At 42.2% G+C, this 19179-nt stretch overlaps 1 protein-coding gene across 1 annotated transcript in view; it reads right to left on the reverse strand.

Moving 5' to 3' along the window:
- The window catches only part of NT5DC3 (5'-nucleotidase domain containing 3), a 30192-nt gene extending 11794 nt beyond the window's left edge, over positions 1 to 18398 (reverse strand). The window contains exons 1-5 of the mRNA XM_043519379.1: positions 17673 to 18398; positions 6130 to 6314; positions 4357 to 4431; positions 3801 to 3856; positions 181 to 271 (exon numbers count right to left, since the gene is read on the reverse strand). Of these exons, the coding sequence (XP_043375314.1) occupies positions 181 to 271; positions 3801 to 3856; positions 4357 to 4431; positions 6130 to 6314; positions 17673 to 18192 (927 nt within the window). The 5' untranslated portion in view covers positions 18193 to 18398. The remainder of the gene's footprint in view (positions 1 to 180; positions 272 to 3800; positions 3857 to 4356; positions 4432 to 6129; positions 6315 to 17672) is intronic.
- Between the last annotated feature and the right edge of the window lie 781 nt (positions 18399 to 19179).

A 19179-nucleotide genomic window follows, 5' to 3' on the forward strand; every position in this document is an offset into this window, starting at 1 on the left:
GAACTCTTCAAGGCAGGGATTGTCTCGTACTATGTGTTTATACAGCACCTGGTACAATGGGACCCCTAAGCATGAATGTAACAAATATTAGCAGGAACATTTTGAAAATATAAAACAAGTCAGTGGCGCATATGGGGTTTCAGTTAGTAAGTTTTAAACAGAAGTAGTTTGTGTTTTTACCTTTCCATAAAAGTCACTCATTTGTTCCAAGGGGACATGGGAACCATCATACATTGCAATGACTTCTTCATCTGGGACGACACTGAGTCCTCTGGCAATAACAATATTAGTTTCAAAGTCCAACTAGAAATTTCAGGTAATTATTGTACGACAGCCTGACTACATATACAAACTCAGGTCCTGAACTTCTTCAAATACAATATCATACAATCTGATGGTTTCCCATAAGAAACACCTTGGTCTGCAATTTAAGAAAGACCGTCTTGCTAACTTCCAAAACAAGTAACATTTCAACCAACTGACACACGTGAAACTCATTCCAGCTTTTAAAATTTTTTACTTCTTCAAAAAAATAAATTAATTAGTCTCCATTAAAACTTTGCCTCCAGGGCTTGTAAAGAGCAGTTACAGCTTCTAGTTTCTCAACAAAATGTAATTCCCTCTCTGCTTTTGTTTCACAAGGTAGAGATGATGCAATAGTTTTTAACCAGATTAGACTGTAGTGTGACCTTGAAGAAGAGAGGCCAAAAATGCAACCTTCTTAACTAAAGTAATAACCAGATTTCTTTTTAACCCTAATATAGTTAAGTCTCATTGAGTTGAAATTATAAATTAAGGAACTGTGACAAATGCATTAGATACAAAATCATAACACAGAGGGGAAAAGGATGTTTATATTTGTCCTCAAAATTTTTGTACCAGCCATTATATAGCTCTATTTACCCCACCACCACGACTTACAGTATTGAACACCTTTTACTAAGTATCTCAGAGTACTTAAGAACATAAGAACGGCCATACTGGGTCAGACCAAGGTCCATCAAGCCCAGTATCCTGTCCTCTGACAGTGGCCAATGGCAGGTGCCCCAAAGGGAATGAACAGATAGGTGATAGGGCATGGATCACTTGATGATAACCCAATCCCAGCTTCTGGCAAACAGAGGCTAAGGACATCATTCCTGCCCATCCTGGTGAATAGATTCACGGAAGATGGCCATTGATGGACCTATCTAGCTCCCTTTTGTACCCCATTATAGTATTGGCCTTCACAACACCTTCTGGCAAGGAGTTCCAGAGGTTCACAGTGCATGAGTGAACAAATACTTTCTTGTGTTTGTTTTAAACCAGCTACCTCAGATATATTAGTAAACTTACACCACATACCCCCAACCCATAAGAAGAAATAGTGAGAAAAGATAATCTTGTGATTAAAAAATGGGAATGGAAATCAGGACATCTGGATTTCTGGATCTAACACAGATTTCTTGTAGTACCTGATGTTAATCAGGTGAATTCTGCACCTCAGATTCCTGATCTTACCTACTGTAGAGGTGTTGTGAGGCATAAACATTAGAATCTCAAGTTACTTTTTAAAAAACTAAGAGTATTCCAGATAGAAAGTACTATAAGAAATGTGAAGTATTCTTTATCATGATCCATTTTACAGTACGGCTGATCAAACAGAAACAAAGAAGTTAAATTATTTGCCTAAGGGATAATACGTCAGTAACAGAGCCAAGAACAGAATTCATGATTCATGTTAGAACTTCCAGACGAGTCTGCCAAATATCAATGGAGTATCACTAAACCACACCTTTTGTGAATCATGATATACTTATTTAATAACAAGCCTATCTGTATACAGTAGCTATTTGTTAAGTGCATGTTCAAAGGTACTATTTATACCATTTTTGAGACAACACGGAGGAGTGTGCTAGAAAAGTTTAACATCAGCTTTGCCAAGGGATCCATTTTGTCCCCATAGTTGGCAGGTCAGCTGTGTACATATAGGGTTTATTTTACCCTGTTCAGATTAAGGTTACATGGCAGGATAGACAGAACACCATGTCCAGCCTACACTCCTGCTGGCGTACTATAGTACAGTTACAGTAAGCATCGGTGGAATGGCACCAGTGTAAGGACTGCAGGAAATCTTCATGCAGACAAGGCTAAAAGATGGCAATGGCATGCCTAATTCAGAGTACGCTTACTAATTTATAAAAATACACAAACCGTGTGAGAAGGTGATATATTGCACAGCTATGTGATAAATGAAATCATGATACACCTTTAACCACTTCATCTAGCCTCTAATCCAGCCAGCCGGCATTTACTCCAATATGCAAAACCTCTGGAAAGCTTCATACAGCTGCCTTTTTTAAAATATAAAACAAAATCAACCTGTCAAACACATCTCCTCCTTCTCTCCCTGAAAGTACACCACCCCAACACGAAGAATAAGCAAGATCCTGGGCATGTGCATTTTTTCTGTACACAGAAGTGTTATAACTAAGATTGTATTGCTAGAATAGATTTGGGAGCCTGAAAACCTGGGCTTTAGTTCATTGCCTATAGGTCTTTATTTCTGGAACTGAAGGTTCAGATTTTTATTTATACACCTTTGTAGGGAGGAGTTTATCAGCTTCCAAGTGGGAAGCTGTGGTTGTATAAGGAACCCCAAGCTAGACTCCGAGGACTTAATGTGTTGCATAGCAGAACACGAGGGTGTGGTTAGAAGGTTTATTGAGAACTTTTAAACACATATTGATTTGATATCAACATGACTGCTGCATTAAAACCTTTATATCACACACACACACACACACACACACACACACACACACACCCCCCATCTTCTATTTTCTCATATATATGAGACTCTACCATAAATAGGAACCACCATAACAGAACATAAGAACAGCCATACTGGGTCAAACCAACAGTCTATCTAGCCCAGCACCTTCTCCAACAGAGGCCAGTAACAGAGTTTCAGGGGGAGTCTCCAGGACAGGGCAGTTGGAATGATCCACCCCTGTCTTTCCCTTGCAGCCTCTGGAACAGATTATCTAGTAAGAGTACTATAATAATCTACCTACCAAGTATATTGTTAACTGGCACAAACATACACACAGGGAAGTTCTGAAGCTGGAATATGACATAACAGCTATAGATTTTTCTTAAAGGGAACATTTGATAGTACACATTCCTAATACAATGTATTTTTCCCTATTCTACTGTTAACGTTATGTACCTACTTTAAAAAAAAAAAAAAAGTACTTGTGGCACCTTTAGAGACTAACAAATTTATTTGAGCATAAGCTTTAGTGAGCTCACTAAAGCTTATGCTCAAATAAATTTGTTAGTCTCTAAAGATGCCACAAGTACTCCTTTTCTTTTTGCGAATACAGACCAATACGGCTGCTACTCTGAAACCTGTCAACTTTTTCGTTGGAATACCCATATCATAAGAGAGAGTCTCAAGGAGCATCTCTCCCTCCTCATTTGAGATTGCAGTGTCCCTGCGGCAACAACTCACATAGAAAGCCAACCCTGGAGAAACATTGAGTGTATTTTTAGCTGTCTTTTAATGAAATTTAGCAGCTGGGGACAAGGTGCTGAGTCAGCACCATATGACCAGCCAGCTCTCCATAGAGAATCACTTCTTCTAGTTCAGCCAGTAAAGAGCACACCTGTGTCCATGCCTTCCAGTAGACGACTATACTTTATACACTGTACTACATTGCTACTGGCCCGACTCTTCAATGTGCTTTAAGAGGAGCATCCAGTGGCGTCAGAAACAGGTGTGTGTTTTATATCAAGTAAGCAATAATTCTACCTACCTGTATACTGTTCCCAATTGAATATAGTGAAAAGCATCAATCTTCATCAATAATGCCTTGAACAAAAAACAAAAATTTCAGACAATTTACATTTCATAAAAGCAGTCTTATATACAGTTATAAAAGTTTAACCATTTTATCTGTCACAAGGAGTAAGACTTTCTTGCTCAGATATGGATGAATTTTACAAGAATTTCAATTAGAAATTCTTTGTAAAGAGCAGAAGAGTATTTTGTCAAAGGATTTTATTCAGAGCTGTAAAAACCACTAGAAACTGCATTATTCAGATGACATGGGATTACAATCATGAAGAAATAGCTTTCCCTAACAATACTGGCATATTTGCGTTTATTCTCTTCAACTTTATTTGTCATAAAAGCCTTGACGAAACCACTCTTTAAAACAATTCAAGCTGTCACAAACATAAGGAAAAAAAGAACAAAGGGCTACATGTCAGCACAAGGTAGAACCTTTGATGAAGTTTATAAAATGCAATATTTATTTTCATAACCTATGTATTCAGCACCACGTAACTCACCACATCATTTATACCTACCCGATGTACATCATAATGAAGTCCTCTTATTGCAAAATTGGGATCATAATCATACTTCCTTATTTCTGCAGGATACTAAAAATAAAAAGTCAAGGTTAATTTAAACTATTTACACACCCCAAGAAATTTATTTTTCCAATTCTAAAAAGCTTAAAACTTCCCACGTGTCATTTTCAGCTTTCACTGAAGTATGCCCTTCAATATGCTGGTGATGTACATATGAAAGTATCTAAAACTCAGATACAAGAATGGGAAGAACACCTCGAGGTGAAAAAAATCAAATCAAATCTATGATTCAAATTTTCAAATGTGAGTGACTAAAGTAGGAAAAAGTGGCCCAATTTGCACAGCGGATGAGCACATCCAGCACCCACTAGCTTCTGTGACATTTCTAAGTATTCATCATCTCTGAAAACTGGGCTAAAGAAAAACAAATACCTTTAGACAGCTGTGCTCAGAAGTTTTAGCCCAAATTTTCAAACCCTTACTAAAATTAAAAAATGTGGGCTCTCTTATTCCCCTTAGCATAAAAGCTTCACATCCAGTTCATTATGCAGCAACAGGCCAATACATCAGAAACGAAAGTCTGACTTGAAGCATTACAGCTAAAGACACTCAGAGAAGTGGCCTGATTCCAAGGTTTCACCCCTCATGAAATCTTATCTGGATCATTAATTTAGATTGGATTGGATTGGATTTTATCTATATAAAATCAATAATTTACTAAAGTTGATTATTCCAGGGGTAATATCTATTTATTTGATGTTTACTTTTAAATATATTTCCAGATTCCATGCTGCCTACATCAAGATTTTCAATTTTTATTTATACTAGCCAGATTACATTTTAATGACAAAAATGAGCCATCTTTTAAATTGACTGAGATAGGATGATATGGCCTCTGTCACTTAAAAGCTTCACTTGCTGGATAATTTTGATGCTACAGTACATAAAAGTAAATAAAAATGCAGCTAGAGAGAGACTGGAGTTAGAGATTTGTTTTCCCTTGGGTTGAAAAAAATATATTCCTATGGGAAACTAGATCTCTCAACAGGTGGCTTCAAGTATTACATCATATTGTAAGTGACTACTGGTACCCACAGGGGACTAGTTTCTAATTTCAAGCTACTACTACAAGCATGCAACCCCACTGCTACTGCAATGTGTCAGTTTCTATTACAAAAAACCAACACCTATACAATTTGCTAAATTATGCTGCAGAAGTTTCCACCAAAACGTTGCAGAATTTTACGGCCTCTAAGTTTTGTGTGTTTATAGTACCTATGAAGTTTTAAACTTAGTTTGTTAATCCAGAAATATTTATAGACATTTGTGTACAACTGTTCACCTCTGGACTGAAATACAGAAACGGAAACGCCCAATGCTACAATGTCCATTTAGTCCAGGTTAGGGTATGTAAAACATTCCAAATGGACACTAATAATAATTGCATAACAGCACATTAAGTGAATTCTGCTTAAAGTACAGCCAACTAAGTAACCTCATATCTGCAAGATGTCTCTGCTAACTGACTGACAGATACAAGAACAGAGTCTTCCTTCCCGTTCCTGGACTGTCTGCATTCTGCACATTACTGCAGCTGAGAGTCAACCAGGAACTTTGTGGTCTATAAGTAGCTCCTGCACAAGATGTACCAAAAGAGAGCCAACTGGGGACCAAGCCATTAGGAGATGTACAAAGCTTCTCTCAACTAGAAGTTGCTCGTAGCATTCCTACAAATAAAGGTGCAAACTGTTATTTCATTCATCTTACCCGATGCTCATTAATGAGAAGATCCCGGGCAGCATTGTAGATCAAAGTATGCAGACGTTTGGAATAAAAGACCAATGTGTAGTCATAATCAAAGCCATAGATTTCAATGTCTGATAGACTCATTTCATTGTTGGTAAAAACAGCATCTGGATTCAGCAAATTACTCATAATTGAAGGAACCAAATCTGAAGAAAATAAAAAAAAAAAAATTGGAGATAGTATTCCAGCCTTATACAAAGCATAAAATCAAACCCCATACATATATTTTAAATCTGATATTTATCATTAGATATTTGTAACGACAGGGTTACTGGTCCAGTAGATGGGGGAAAGCAGTAGATGCGATATATCTTGATTTTAGTAAGGCTTTTGACACAGTCCACCTGACAGTCTCAAAAGCAAACTAGGGAAATGCAGTATAGATGAAATTACTATCAAGTGGGTGCACAATTGTTTGAAAGATCATATTCAAAAAGTCGCTATCAATGATTTGCTATCAAACTGGGAGGGCAGATATAGGGGAGTCCTGCAGGGGTCAGTTCTGGATGTGGTACTATTCAATATTTTTCATTAATGATTTGGATAATGGAGTGGAGAGTATGCTTATAAAATTTGCAGATGACACCAAGCTAGGGAGTGTTACAACACTCTAGAGAACAGGATTAAAATTCAAAATGACCCTGACAAAATAGAGAATTGGTCTGAGTTCAATAAGATTAATTTCAATAAAGATAAGAAGAAAAATACCAAATGCACAACTGCAAAATGGGGAATAACTGGCTAGGTTCAGTACTGCTGAAAAGGATCTGGGGGGTTATAGTGGATCACAAATTGAATACAAGTCAGCAATGTGACAGAGTTGTGCAAAAAGGCAAATAACGTTCTGGGGTGTATTAACAAGAGTGTCATATGTAAAACAAGGGAGGTAATTGTCCTGCTCTACTCAGCACTGGCAAGGCCTCATCTGGAGTACTATCTCCAGTTCTGAGTGACACACTTTAGAAAAGATGTGGACATCTTTAGAGAGTCCAGAGGAGAGCAACAAAAAATGACAAAAGGTTTAGATTAACTGATCTATGAGGAAAAGTTAAAAAAAAACCTGGGCACATTTATTTAGTCTTGAGAAAAGACAACTGAGGGGCAACCGATAACAGTCTTCAAATGTGTCCAGGGCTGTTTCACAGATTCATAGATACTAAGGTCAGAAGGGACCATTCTGATCATCTAGTCCGACCTCCTGCACAACACAGGCCATAGTCTCACCCACCCACTCCTACGAAAAACCTCACCTATGTCTGAGCTATTGAAGTCCTCAAATCGTGGTTTAAAGACTTCCAGGAGCAGAGAATCCTCCCTCAAGTGACCCGTGCCCCATGCTACAGAGGAAGACAAAAAACCTCCAGGGCCTCTTCCAATCTGCCCTAGAGGAAAATTCCTTCCCGACCCCAAATATGGCGATCAGCTAAACCCTGAGCATATGGGCAAGATTCACCAGCCAAATACTACAGAAAATTCTTTCCTGGGTAACTCAGATCCCATCCATCTAATATCCCATCTCAGGGGATTAGGCCTATTTACCCTGAATATTTAAAGATCAATTAATTACCAAAATCACATTATCCCATCATACCATCTCCTCCATAAACTTATTGAGTTTAATCTTAAAGTCAGATAGATCTTTTGCCCCCACTGCTTCCCTTGGAAGGCTATTCCAAAACTTCACTGTTATAATGAGGTGATCAATTGTTCTCTATGTCCACTGGGGGCAGGACAAAAAGCAATGGACTTAATATGCAGTAAGGGAAATTTAGGTTAGATATTAGGGTGGGGGGGCGAAAACTTTCTAACTACAAAAGTTAAGCACAAGAACATAAGAAAGGCCGTACTGGATCAGACCAAAGGTCCATCCAGCCCAGTGGTCTACCGACAGTGGCCAATGCCAGGTGCCCCAGAGGGAGTAAACCTAACAGGTAATGACCTAGTGATCTCTCTCCTGCCATCCATCTCCACCCTCTGACAAACAGAGGCTAGGGACACCATTTCTTACCCATCCTGGCTAATAGCCATTAATGGACTTAACCTCCATGAATTTATCCAGTTCTCTTTTAAACCCTGTTATAGTCCTAGCCTTCACAACCTCCTCAGGCAAGGAGTTCCACAGGTTGACTGTGCGCTGAGTGAAGAAGAATTTCCTTTTATTTGTTTTAAACACGTTACCCATTAATTTCATTTGTGGCCCTTAATTCTTATATTATGGGAACAAGTAAATAACTTTTCCTTATTCACTTTCTCCACACCACTCATGATTTTATATACCTCTATCATATTTCCCCTTAGTCTCCTTTTTTCCAAGCACTGGAATAGGCTTCCAAGGGAGGTTGTGGAATCCCTATGATTGGAGGTTTTTAAGAACAGGTTAGGCAAATCCCTGTCAGGTATGGTCCAGGTTTATTTGGTCCTGCCTCAGCACAAGAGGCTGGACTTGATGACTTCTCAAGGTCTCTTCCAGCCCTATATTTCTAGGATTCTACAAATATAAGTAAGTGTTGATGGAAGCTATTAAGCCATTTCACTTTAATATGCAGACTTTAATATGGTGAAACAATGATACTCAATAGGACACAGTAATACCAGATACAAAATATACAGGGAATAACACAGCAAGTCATTCTGGTGCGGGAGTGGCAATATTTGTGAAAGAAAGTAGCGAGTCAAATATATTAAAAAGTCTTAAATGAATTAAACTGTACCATAGAATCTCTATGGAAAGAAATTCCATGCTACAATAATAAAAGTACAGCAGTAGGAATATACTACCAATCACCTCACCAGCATAGAGACAATGCTTGCGAAATCACTCAGGGAGACCAGAGAGGCTACAAAAACAGAAAACCCAGGAATAACAGGAGATTTCAACTATTTCCATATTGACTGGGTATATGTCACCTTAGGATGGGATGCAATAATAAAATTTCTAGATACCATTAATGACTGCTTCTCGAAGCAGCTATTCCTGGAACCCAAAAGGGGAGAGGCCAGTCTTGATTTAGTCCTCATGGGAACACAGGATCTGGTCCAAGAGGTGAATATAATAGAACCGCTTGGTAATACCAACCATAATGTAATTAAATTTAACATCCTTATGGGGGGGAAAAATACCAAAGAAACCTACCATAGTAGCTTTTAACTTAAAAAAAAAAAAAAAAAAAAGAACCGCACAAAAATAAAAAAGCTAGTTAAATGAAGATTAAAAGGAACAGTCACAAGAGTGAAATGCCTGCAAGCTGCATGGAAACGATTTTAAAACACCATAACAGAGGCTCAAATGTATACCCCAATTTTTATTTTTTAAAGTAAGGACCAAAAAAAAAATGCCCCCATTGCTAAATACTGCAATAAAAGAAGTGGTTAGAGGCATAAAGGCATCCTTTAAAAACTGCAAGTAAAAATCCCACTGAGGAAAACAGGAAGGAGCATAAACTCTGGGAAATCAAATATAATCAGGCAGGCCAACAAAGAAAGAAAAAGACATACAAACTAATAGCAAAAAAAAACGTAGGCACATCAGAAGCAGGAAACCCGCCAAACAATCAGCAGGGCCACTAGACGATCAAGGTACTAAAGGAGCACTCAAGGAAGACAGGACCACTGCAGAGAAGCTCAGTGAATTCTTTGCATTGATCTTCACTGCAGAGGATATTAGGGAGATTCCCACACCTGAGCCATTCTTTTTAGGTGACAAATCTGAGGAACTGGCCCAGATAGAGGTATCTATAGAAGCAGCTTTGGAACAAAATAATAAAGTCATCAGGACCAGATGGTATTCACACAAGAGTTCTGAAGGAACTCAAATATGAAATTGCAGAACTGTTAACTGTGGTGCATAACCTACTGCTTAACTCAGATTCTGCACCAGATGACTGGGGGATAGCTAATGTAATGCTGATTTTTTAGAGGTTCTAGAGGTGATTCTGGCATTTCCAGGCCAGTAAATCTAACTTCAGTACTAAGCCAATTGTTTGAAACTATAGTAGTGAACAGAATTATCAGACAAATATATGAATGTGATATGTTGGAGAAGAGTCAAAACTGCTTTTGTAAAGGGAAAACCATGTCTCACCTATCTATTAGAATTCTTGAGGAGGTCAAGAAACATGTGGGCAAGGGTGATTCACTGGATATAGCGTACTTGGACTTTCAGAAAGCCTTTGACAAGGTCCCACACCAAAGGCTCTTAAAGCAAAGTAAGCAGTCATGGGAAGGTCCTCTCATGGATCAGTAACTAGTTAAAAAATACAAAAACAAAAAGGTAGAAATAAAGGGTCCAGTTTTCACAACAGAAAGAGATAAATATGGGGGGGTCCAGAAAGATCTGTTCTGGATTATGTGCTGTACAACATATTCATAGGTGATCTGGAAAAAGGGGTAAATAGTGAGGTGGCAAAGTTTGCAGACAATACAAAATTACTCAAAACAGTTAAGTCCAAAGCTGACTGCAAAGAGTTACAAAGATCTCACAAACCTGGGTGACTGGGCAACAAAACAACAGATGAAATTCAACGTTTATAAGTGCAAAGTAATGCACATTGTATATATTGTTGGATTATTTTTTCCAAAGTGTTAGGGTCTTAAAGCTTTTTTTTTTGGGGGAGTCATCAGGGATGGTTCTCTGAAAACATCTATTCAATGTGTAGTAGTAATCAAAAAAGTTAAAGTTAGGAACAATTAGGAAAGGGTTAGATAATGGAGAGAAAATAGCTATCATAATACCATTATATAAATCGATGGTACATCCACACCTTGAATACTGTGTGCAGTTCCGATCACCCCATCTCAAAAAAAAGATATATTAGAATTGGAAAAGGTACAGAAAAAGTCAACAAAAAATGATTAAGGGTATGGAACAGCTTCACATGAGGAGAGATTTAAAAGATTGGGACTATTCATCTTAAAAAAAAAAAAAAGAAGATAACTAAGGAGGGATATGATAGAAGTCTATTAAATCATGAATGGTGTAGAGAAAGTAAATAGGAAAGTGTTATTTACACCTTCCCATAACACAAAATCCAATTAAATTAATAGGTAGCAAGTTTAAAACAAACTTAAGTACCTCTCCAAACAACACACAATCATAGAACTGGAAGGGACCTCAAGAGGTCATCTAGTCCAGTCCCCTGCACTCATGGCAGGACTAAGTATTATCTAGACCAGGAATCACCAACCAGTATATAGCGAACAAGTGGTCCATTCTGGAGCCTCTGACAGTCGAAGGTAATCTCTGGCCACTAAAAATCCAGTGGCACAGTGGGGCTAAGGCAGGCTCCCTGCCTGCCCTGGCCACGCACTGCTCCCAGAATCTGCCAGCATGTCTCTGTGGCCCCTGGGGGAAGTGGGGGGGAGGAGGAGGTCTCTGCGCACTGCTCCTGCCTGCAGGTACTGTCCCCGCAGCTCCTATTGGCTGGGAAAGGGGAAATGTGGCCAATGGGAGCTGTGGGGGCGATGCCTGCAGGGAGGGGTAGTGCCTGGAGACCCCCTGCACCCTCCCTCTGCCAGGGGGAGCAGGAACCTGGTGGCCGCTTCTGGGAGCAGCACAGAGCTGGGACAGGCAGGGAGCATGCCTTAGCCCCGCTGCACTGCCGACTGGGAGCCGCCCACTGTAAGCACCACCCAGTGGGAGCCCATAGCCCAACCCCCTACCCCAGCCCTGAGCCCCCTCCTGCTCCCTAAACTCTGTCCCACTTCTGAACCCCCTCCCAGAGCCTGCACCCCCTCCTGCACTCCAACACTCCGCCCTGAAGCCCTCTCCTGCACCCAAATTTCCTCCCAGAGCTTGCACCACTCACCCTATCCTGCACCCCCAACCCCCGCCCCAGCCCGGAGCCCCCTCCCACACTCTGAACCCCTCGGCCCCAGCCCAGAGGCTGCACCCCCTCCAACACCCCAACCTCCTGCCCCAGTATGGTGAAAGTGAGTGAGGGTGGAAGAGAGCGAGTGACCGAGGGAGGGGGGGCTGGAGTGAACGGGGCAGGGCCTCAGGGAAGGGGTGGGGTAGATCCTGAGTTGCACTTAAGTTCAAAAAGTGATCTTGTGCATAAAAAATGTTGAAGACCACTGATCTAGACCATCCCTGACAGGTGTTTGTCTAACCTGCTCTTAAAAATCTCCAGTGTTGGAGATTCCACAACCTCCCTAGGCAATTTACTCCAGTGCTTAATCACCCTGACAGGAAGTTTTTCCTAATGTCCAACCTAAACCTCCCTTGCTGCAATTTAAGCCTATTGCTTCTTGTCCTATCCTCAGAAGTTGAGGAGGGAGAAAAATTGTTCTCTTTCTTTTAAGAACCTTTTATGTACTTGAACCAGTGGAACCCATTGCCAGGGGATGTTGTGAAGGCCAAAAGTATAACTGGGCTCAAAAAAGAATTAGGTAAGTTCATGGAGAATAGGTCCATCAACGGCTATGAGCCAAACTGGTCAGGGACACAACCCCGTGCTCTGGGTGTCCCTAAGCTTCCGACTGCCAGAAGCTGGGACTGGACAATAGGGGATGGATAACTTGATAATTGCCCTGTCCTATTCATTCCCTCTGAAGCATCTGGCACTGGCAACTGTTGGAGGACAGGATACTGATCTAGGTAGACCAGTGGTCTGACTCAGTATGACCATTCTTATGTTAAATCTCAACCTGGTAAAAAGAAAATTTCTGTCTATAATTTTATTAAAATGTTTGACTACCCATAATATTAAATACACACACATTTACTCCTGCCACGACTTTTGAAGAAAAAGATTTGTTTCAGGATACTTGACAGAAATCCCTGTTTCCGACACAATACGTGCATTTTTGACACTTCTATAAATATGTTTTCATTTTGTTTTGCTTTTACCACCAGTATCCTCTCCTTTAATCTGCACTTCTTTCCTCACCATTACTAGTTCATCTGCTGTGCATTAACTGTTTTAACTTTGGTTTCAAGCACATCAGGTATGCATAGAAGCACAAAAGATTCAGCAGAAAAATCAAACAAGATTAATCAAGTGTAGGATAGATAAAACACCACAAGAAATGGCCCACGGTCTGAAATCCATATTGGGCTTCAGAAATGACTGTGTATTTACCCTTTTAACAGTACAATTACATAAGAACATTAGACCAGCCATACTGGGTCAGATCAAAGGTCCATCCAGTCCAGTATCCTGTCTTCCAACAGTGGCCAATGTCAGGTGCCCAAGAGGGCATGAACAGAACAGGTAATCATCTAGTGATCCATCCCGTCGCCCATTCCCAGCTTCTGGCAGATGGAGGCTAGGGACATGATCCCCGCCCATCCTGGCTAATAGCCATTGATGGATCTATCCTTCATGAATTTATCTAGTTCTTTTTTGAACCCTGTTATAGTCTTGGTCTTCACAACATCCTTCAGCAAGGAGTTCCACAGGTTGACTGTGTGGTGTGAAAAAAAAGTTTCCTTTTGTTTGTTTTAAACCTGCTGCTTATTAATTGTATTTGGTGGCACCCTAGTTCTTGTGTTATGAAAAGGAGTAAACACTTATTTACTGTCTCCACACCAGTCATGATTTTATCATGTCTATCATATCCCCGCCCCCTTATTCATCTCTTTTTCAAGCTGAAAAGTCCCAGTCTTATTAATCTCTCCTCATATGGAAGCCGTTCCATACCCCTAATCATTTTTGTTACCCTTTTCTGAACCTTTTCCAATACCAATATATATTTTTTGAGATGGGGTAACCACATCTCTACGCAGTATTCAAGATGTGGGCGTACCATAGATTTAAATAGAGGCAATATGATATTTTCTGTCTTATTATCTTTCTTAATGATTCCCAACGTTCCGTTTGCTTTTTTGACTGCTGCTGTACACTGAGTAGATGTTTTCAGGGAACTATCCACAATGACTCCAAGATCTCTATCTTGAATGGTAACAGCTAACACTTGCACCATTTAAATTCCAACTCAGGCAGGTAAAGATAACAGAATTATTCTTCCCAAAACAACGATTAAGTAAACATTGATATTGTGCCATTAATCCCTAATTTCCTAGCCCGAGAGCGTGACAAGACCTCTTTCTCTCAGCAACGATGCATTCAACATGCCACAGTTATTTCTGTTTTTCCTCAGTGTTTTTACCCAGAGTTCATTTTATAGATATTTCATGGTTGCCTGAAAGCTGTAAACCGAGCTATTATAAACAGGTTTTAGATATTAACTACTTTGTCTGGCTGACATACCCCAAGCCACATATTACTTAGGCCAAAATGACTTAACGTAAGATGACTAATCAGTCCTGACTGAACAGTGAAATAAAAACTAAGTGTCAGATGGCCTATAACAAACAACCTCAATCCCCAAGTGATCCTGAAAATACTTTCCCTCTGCCTCTATATTCCCATCCAAGTATTTACAGACCTCATTCCCCTAACGTAGGCCAGACCTCCTCGGGAGCACTGTCAGACAATGCCTCTTAAAATATTTTTGGGTGGGATTTGCAACCAACCTGGATAAGGAGTGCCAAAAGAGCAGAAAAAAAAAAAAAATCCAGACAGTATGTGGCATGTATGTTTGCATGACCTCTACATTTCCCCACCCAAAAAAATCCTGTATTATCCTTTGAACTCTCTCATATATGGCGAAAGTGCCAGTAATGATACATTTGTGTGTGTGATTTTAGCACTTCTGAAAGATGGGAGACTGAAGTATTATCCAGAATGATTATGCCATAGGTAGCAGAGGGCAAGCTTCCTCATAGCTTTCTCTCAATATGCCTGAGCCCTGATACTGAGGAACAAAGTCAACTTCAGTCGCCAGACCCCATTCAGTCCTTGGCTTATCCAATGAAGCTGCAGACATGTGCACCTTGGTAATGCTCTACCTCCCCACCCTCTTCCACTCCCCCAATGATAGCGTAGGCAGAGGGAAATGGACTGAGCCCACCAAAATAATTTCACACAGGCCAAACAGCTGTCAGATAGTAACAACTTTTAGTCACTATCAACATTTTATAATCGTAAGACGCTTCAGAGAGTATGCTTTTCTGTAATGATAATGTCCATGGGTGATTGAGGTTACTGGACCTTCAAATTCTCATCCAGCAACTTAGCTAGGCTGTTAAATAATAAAAATATGTAGCTTTTATATAGTGCTTTTCATCAGTAGATCTCAAAAAGCTTCACAATCTTTAACGCATTTTCCTACCTCACACAGGCATGCTAAGGAACAGTATTATTCCCATTTTACAGATGGGGAACTGAGGCACAGAGAGGCTAAGGGTACATCTGCAGTGCAATAAAAAAAAGCAACAGCAAAGCCATGACTAGCCCAGGTCAGGTGACTCAAGCTTGCAGAGTATAAAATGCAGTGTAGGTGTTCAGGTTTGGGCCGGGGCTCGGGCTCAGAGACTTCATATGGGGTCAGAGCCTAGGCCCAAACATCTACACTGCAATTTTATAGCTCTGCAATCTTAGCCCTAAAAGCCCAACTCAGCTGACTCGGGCTCTGAGACTCTTACACTTACACTCAGTCTCCCCTTGCAGAAAGCAGCAACCCTGCAGTACTCAGCTGTTGCTCCTGAATACTTGTTACCAAAGGCAGCAAGATGCACCTTGATGTTTGTGCTGGTGCTGCCAGCAGGGATTGGCGCCCTGTACCGCACAGCCTCCTTGGATGCTCTGGGCAGCACCTTTGGAGACACGTGGGACCAGCGTGTGCAATGCCTGAGGCAGCTCTTGTCAGTGGAGGTAGCTGTAGCATTCAGTCCCCGATAGGCTCCCCTGAGCGGCTCCCCTACAGCCAGGGCACAGGGAGCCTGGGACTTCACCGGCAGCCAGTGAGAGGCAGGGACAGAGAGACAGGTCGGTGCTTGGATGTGTTTATATGCGTATTTACTTGTTTTTCCAACAGCTAATTAAGTATTTTAGGGGAAATTGTCAGAGCAAGAGTTGGTGGCCGCACTCTGGGGCCATCAAAAATTTTGTGAGAACCTCTGCTCTTAGTGACCAACCCAACGAAGCCTTGTTCCCTCATTTTCAGAAAACTGCCTGAAGTTACTCCACACAAGCCTACTCATCATCAGCTTTTGATTCCTTGCTTCAGGACCTCAGAGTTATTTACCAGAAGTGGGGACATTCCTCTGCAGCAGTCTTGGGGTTAAATAGTAATTAATTAATTGGACTTGTAGCCAAAATAGAACCAACTAAAAGGTCACTTCACTCTACACTTTTGGAACATGACCCCTTTGCAAAAGGGGCCTCAAACAAAAAGACCACACACACACACACACACACACACACATTAAATTAACTCCTTGCTTTTCTTACTTGTTTAATTTGAAAAAGTTCTGAGCTACACCATAGTAAAACATTTTCTTTCAAAATAGTTTTAAATTATTTAAAGGTAATAGCTTCTAGCTCAAAGATTTAATTAGAATGGTTCCCCCGTTACTTCAGTATTTGTGGTCTGAAAAATACAGATGCTGCCCCGATCATATGATTCCAACATTTGTTGATAGTTCAGTCTTCAGACACTATTATCAGTTTTAATGTAGTCTCTTAACAGATGATTGTGAAAGGAGGTTACTGTAGTTTTCATGAAGACAAAGACAACCACATAAATCATAGTCGTACTAAAAATACTGTATTTGAGGAGCTGCATAACAGACTTCAGTCACCTCATCATGCAGATTTATATTTTAGCCATCTGCAACTAGTTACAATCACCATGGTGTAAGGCATCATTTGGCAACTACAAAGACAGAAAAAGCAGCTTCACCAAATGATAAAAACAAAATGCATTTTTAATAGGTATGCTTGATAGAAAAGCTCAACATGGACTCAGTTTACCTTCAATTTGCCACCTAAACCTACTATCTTGTGGAAACTTTATTTTCCTTCTGTCTTATATAGCAAACATAATACCACCTAGTGCTGGTATCTCTAGGAAGGATAAAGCACAAATTTTATTTTGAGTGAAACGTTTTGGCCTTTAACTGACTCATTCTATTTCCTGTTGGGGAAGCATCCACTTCACAGTTGGCACCCCTAAAGCAACTTCTGAAGCAGCTAGTTTTATGAGATCAGGCTCGGCTGCCACTGACCCGCAGCCCAAATGCTAGCAGGCGGCAGTCAGGCCTTTCCTTCACCCTTTCCAGGTTGGCACCAAGCTGCAGACAGTTTGCTGAATGGGGAGATTTGGGGGAAGCTTTTGTATAAGGACTCAAGGTCCTCCTCCCTGCTCCCCAAGGGCATTCATGGTGGTGGGGTGCGCTACCCAGGTTAATGAAGCCCCCCGTCTGGCTACCGCTGTGCACCCCAGAGCCTGGGATGTACTTTGGCAAGAGACTATAACTGAAGGGCCCCTGACTCACCCAGCGCCGCCTGGCCCGTCGGCTGGGCAGCAGAGGCGGCGGCAGAGCGGTGCCCTGCGGCAGCTGCTGCCCACGTGCCCGAGAAGGGGGGGTGCCCCCTGGCCCCAGCATGACACTGATGCCGGCGGAAGCCCCAGTCCCGGGGGCTCTGCGCGGCACTCACCCTTGGTCACTCTCTTGGCCTCCTTGTAGCGCGCCCACAGGTAGCTCCTCATGTCCCGGGAGGGCGCAGGGGGCGGCGGCGGCGGCGGCGGCGGCGGCTGGGGGGCCGCCGTGCAGTGGGGGCTCGCTCTGAAGGCGCTGCAGCCGCAGAGCCCGGCGGCAGCGCGCCCCGCGACCCGCATCCGCCTTGCGCCCAGCAGGGAACGCGCCGCCGCCGCCGCCATGCCCGGTGCTGCCGCCCCCGAGTGGCCAGCGACTCCTGGGCTCTGGTGCTGCCGCCGCCACCCCCTCGCCCCGCCGTAGCCGCGGCCGGCTGAAGTCACTTTCTCGAGCCCCGCCCTGACTTTCCAGGGGGCGGGATCAGCGGGCGAGCGAGCAGGCAGCTGCTGGTGCAACCTAGCCCTAGGAGATGCACGCGTCGCACCGCCAGCGACTGGCGGGGGCCAGCGGCGGGGGCAGCGAGGGAAGGCTGCTGCCGAAGAGGGCTCGCGTCGCTGCTGTCCTCGCTCAGGTCGGCACATGATCCACAAGTGGTTTGGCTTCAGGTCTCTCCAAGCCCTTAAGGAGAGTTGGGTAAAGGCACTCCCCCGGGCAGCCCCGTCCCGTGCAATGGGCCAGACTCCAGAGACAAGCAGGGCGTTCCCAAAACTAGCTGAGCAAAGAGAATGCTTTGCGCAACCAGAAGCCAGGGATGTGTAGTGGTAGATGTCCTCAAGCAGTGCTTCACAACCTGGGGGTCGTGACGATCTTAAGTGGAAGCTCCAAGCCTCAGAGGGTTGTGGGAGCCCGGAGCTTAAGGTTGAGGTTTGCAAATTTTTAATTTGGGGGTCGCAATTTTTTTTTTTTAAAGTCCAAAGGTGTACCAGCCCAAAAGGGTTGAGAAACACCATCCTAAGGTGTCAGGCCTGCACCTATTTTTGTTCAGGTCAGGCATAGACCACCCCACTCCCCTTTGGTTACCTTGGTCTGGAAGCCCAGACTCAAAAATCCAACTGCACACACTGGAGTTCAGAGACTGTTTCTATAAAAGAATGCATGCAGTGTAGTTGTAGCTGTGTCCATCCAAGGATATTAGAGAGACAAGGTGGGTGAGGTAATAGCTTTTATTAGACCAACATCTGTTGGTGAGAAAGACAAGCTTTTGAGCTATGCAGAGCTCTTCTTCAGGACTTTCTGACCCCTGTGGTTCAAAAGCTTGTCTCTCTCACCAACAGAAGGTGGTCCAATAAAAGATACTACCTCACCTGTCTTATCTCTCTATATAAAAGAATATTAGGGTAGGATATGGGTACAGACCAATGAGCTGAAAGGGGATGGGAGACTTAAGGGAATTCAACAGCTACAGTAAAACAGTAAAATAACCCTGGAATAATTCCTTCCCCCACCTCCAGAGGGGCACAAAACCTATTCCCACCAGTGGTGCACATAAAACTGAGATGTGCTAGCCAGTTGTGGTAGCAGCTCCAGTGCTGCTCAATCTGGACCTCTAGCGTGGTGGAGTATGTTGC

This window comes from Dermochelys coriacea, chromosome 1 (assembly GCF_009764565.3).
Source record: "Dermochelys coriacea isolate rDerCor1 chromosome 1, rDerCor1.pri.v4, whole genome shotgun sequence".
Lineage (NCBI taxonomy): Eukaryota > Metazoa > Chordata > Testudines > Dermochelyidae > Dermochelys > Dermochelys coriacea.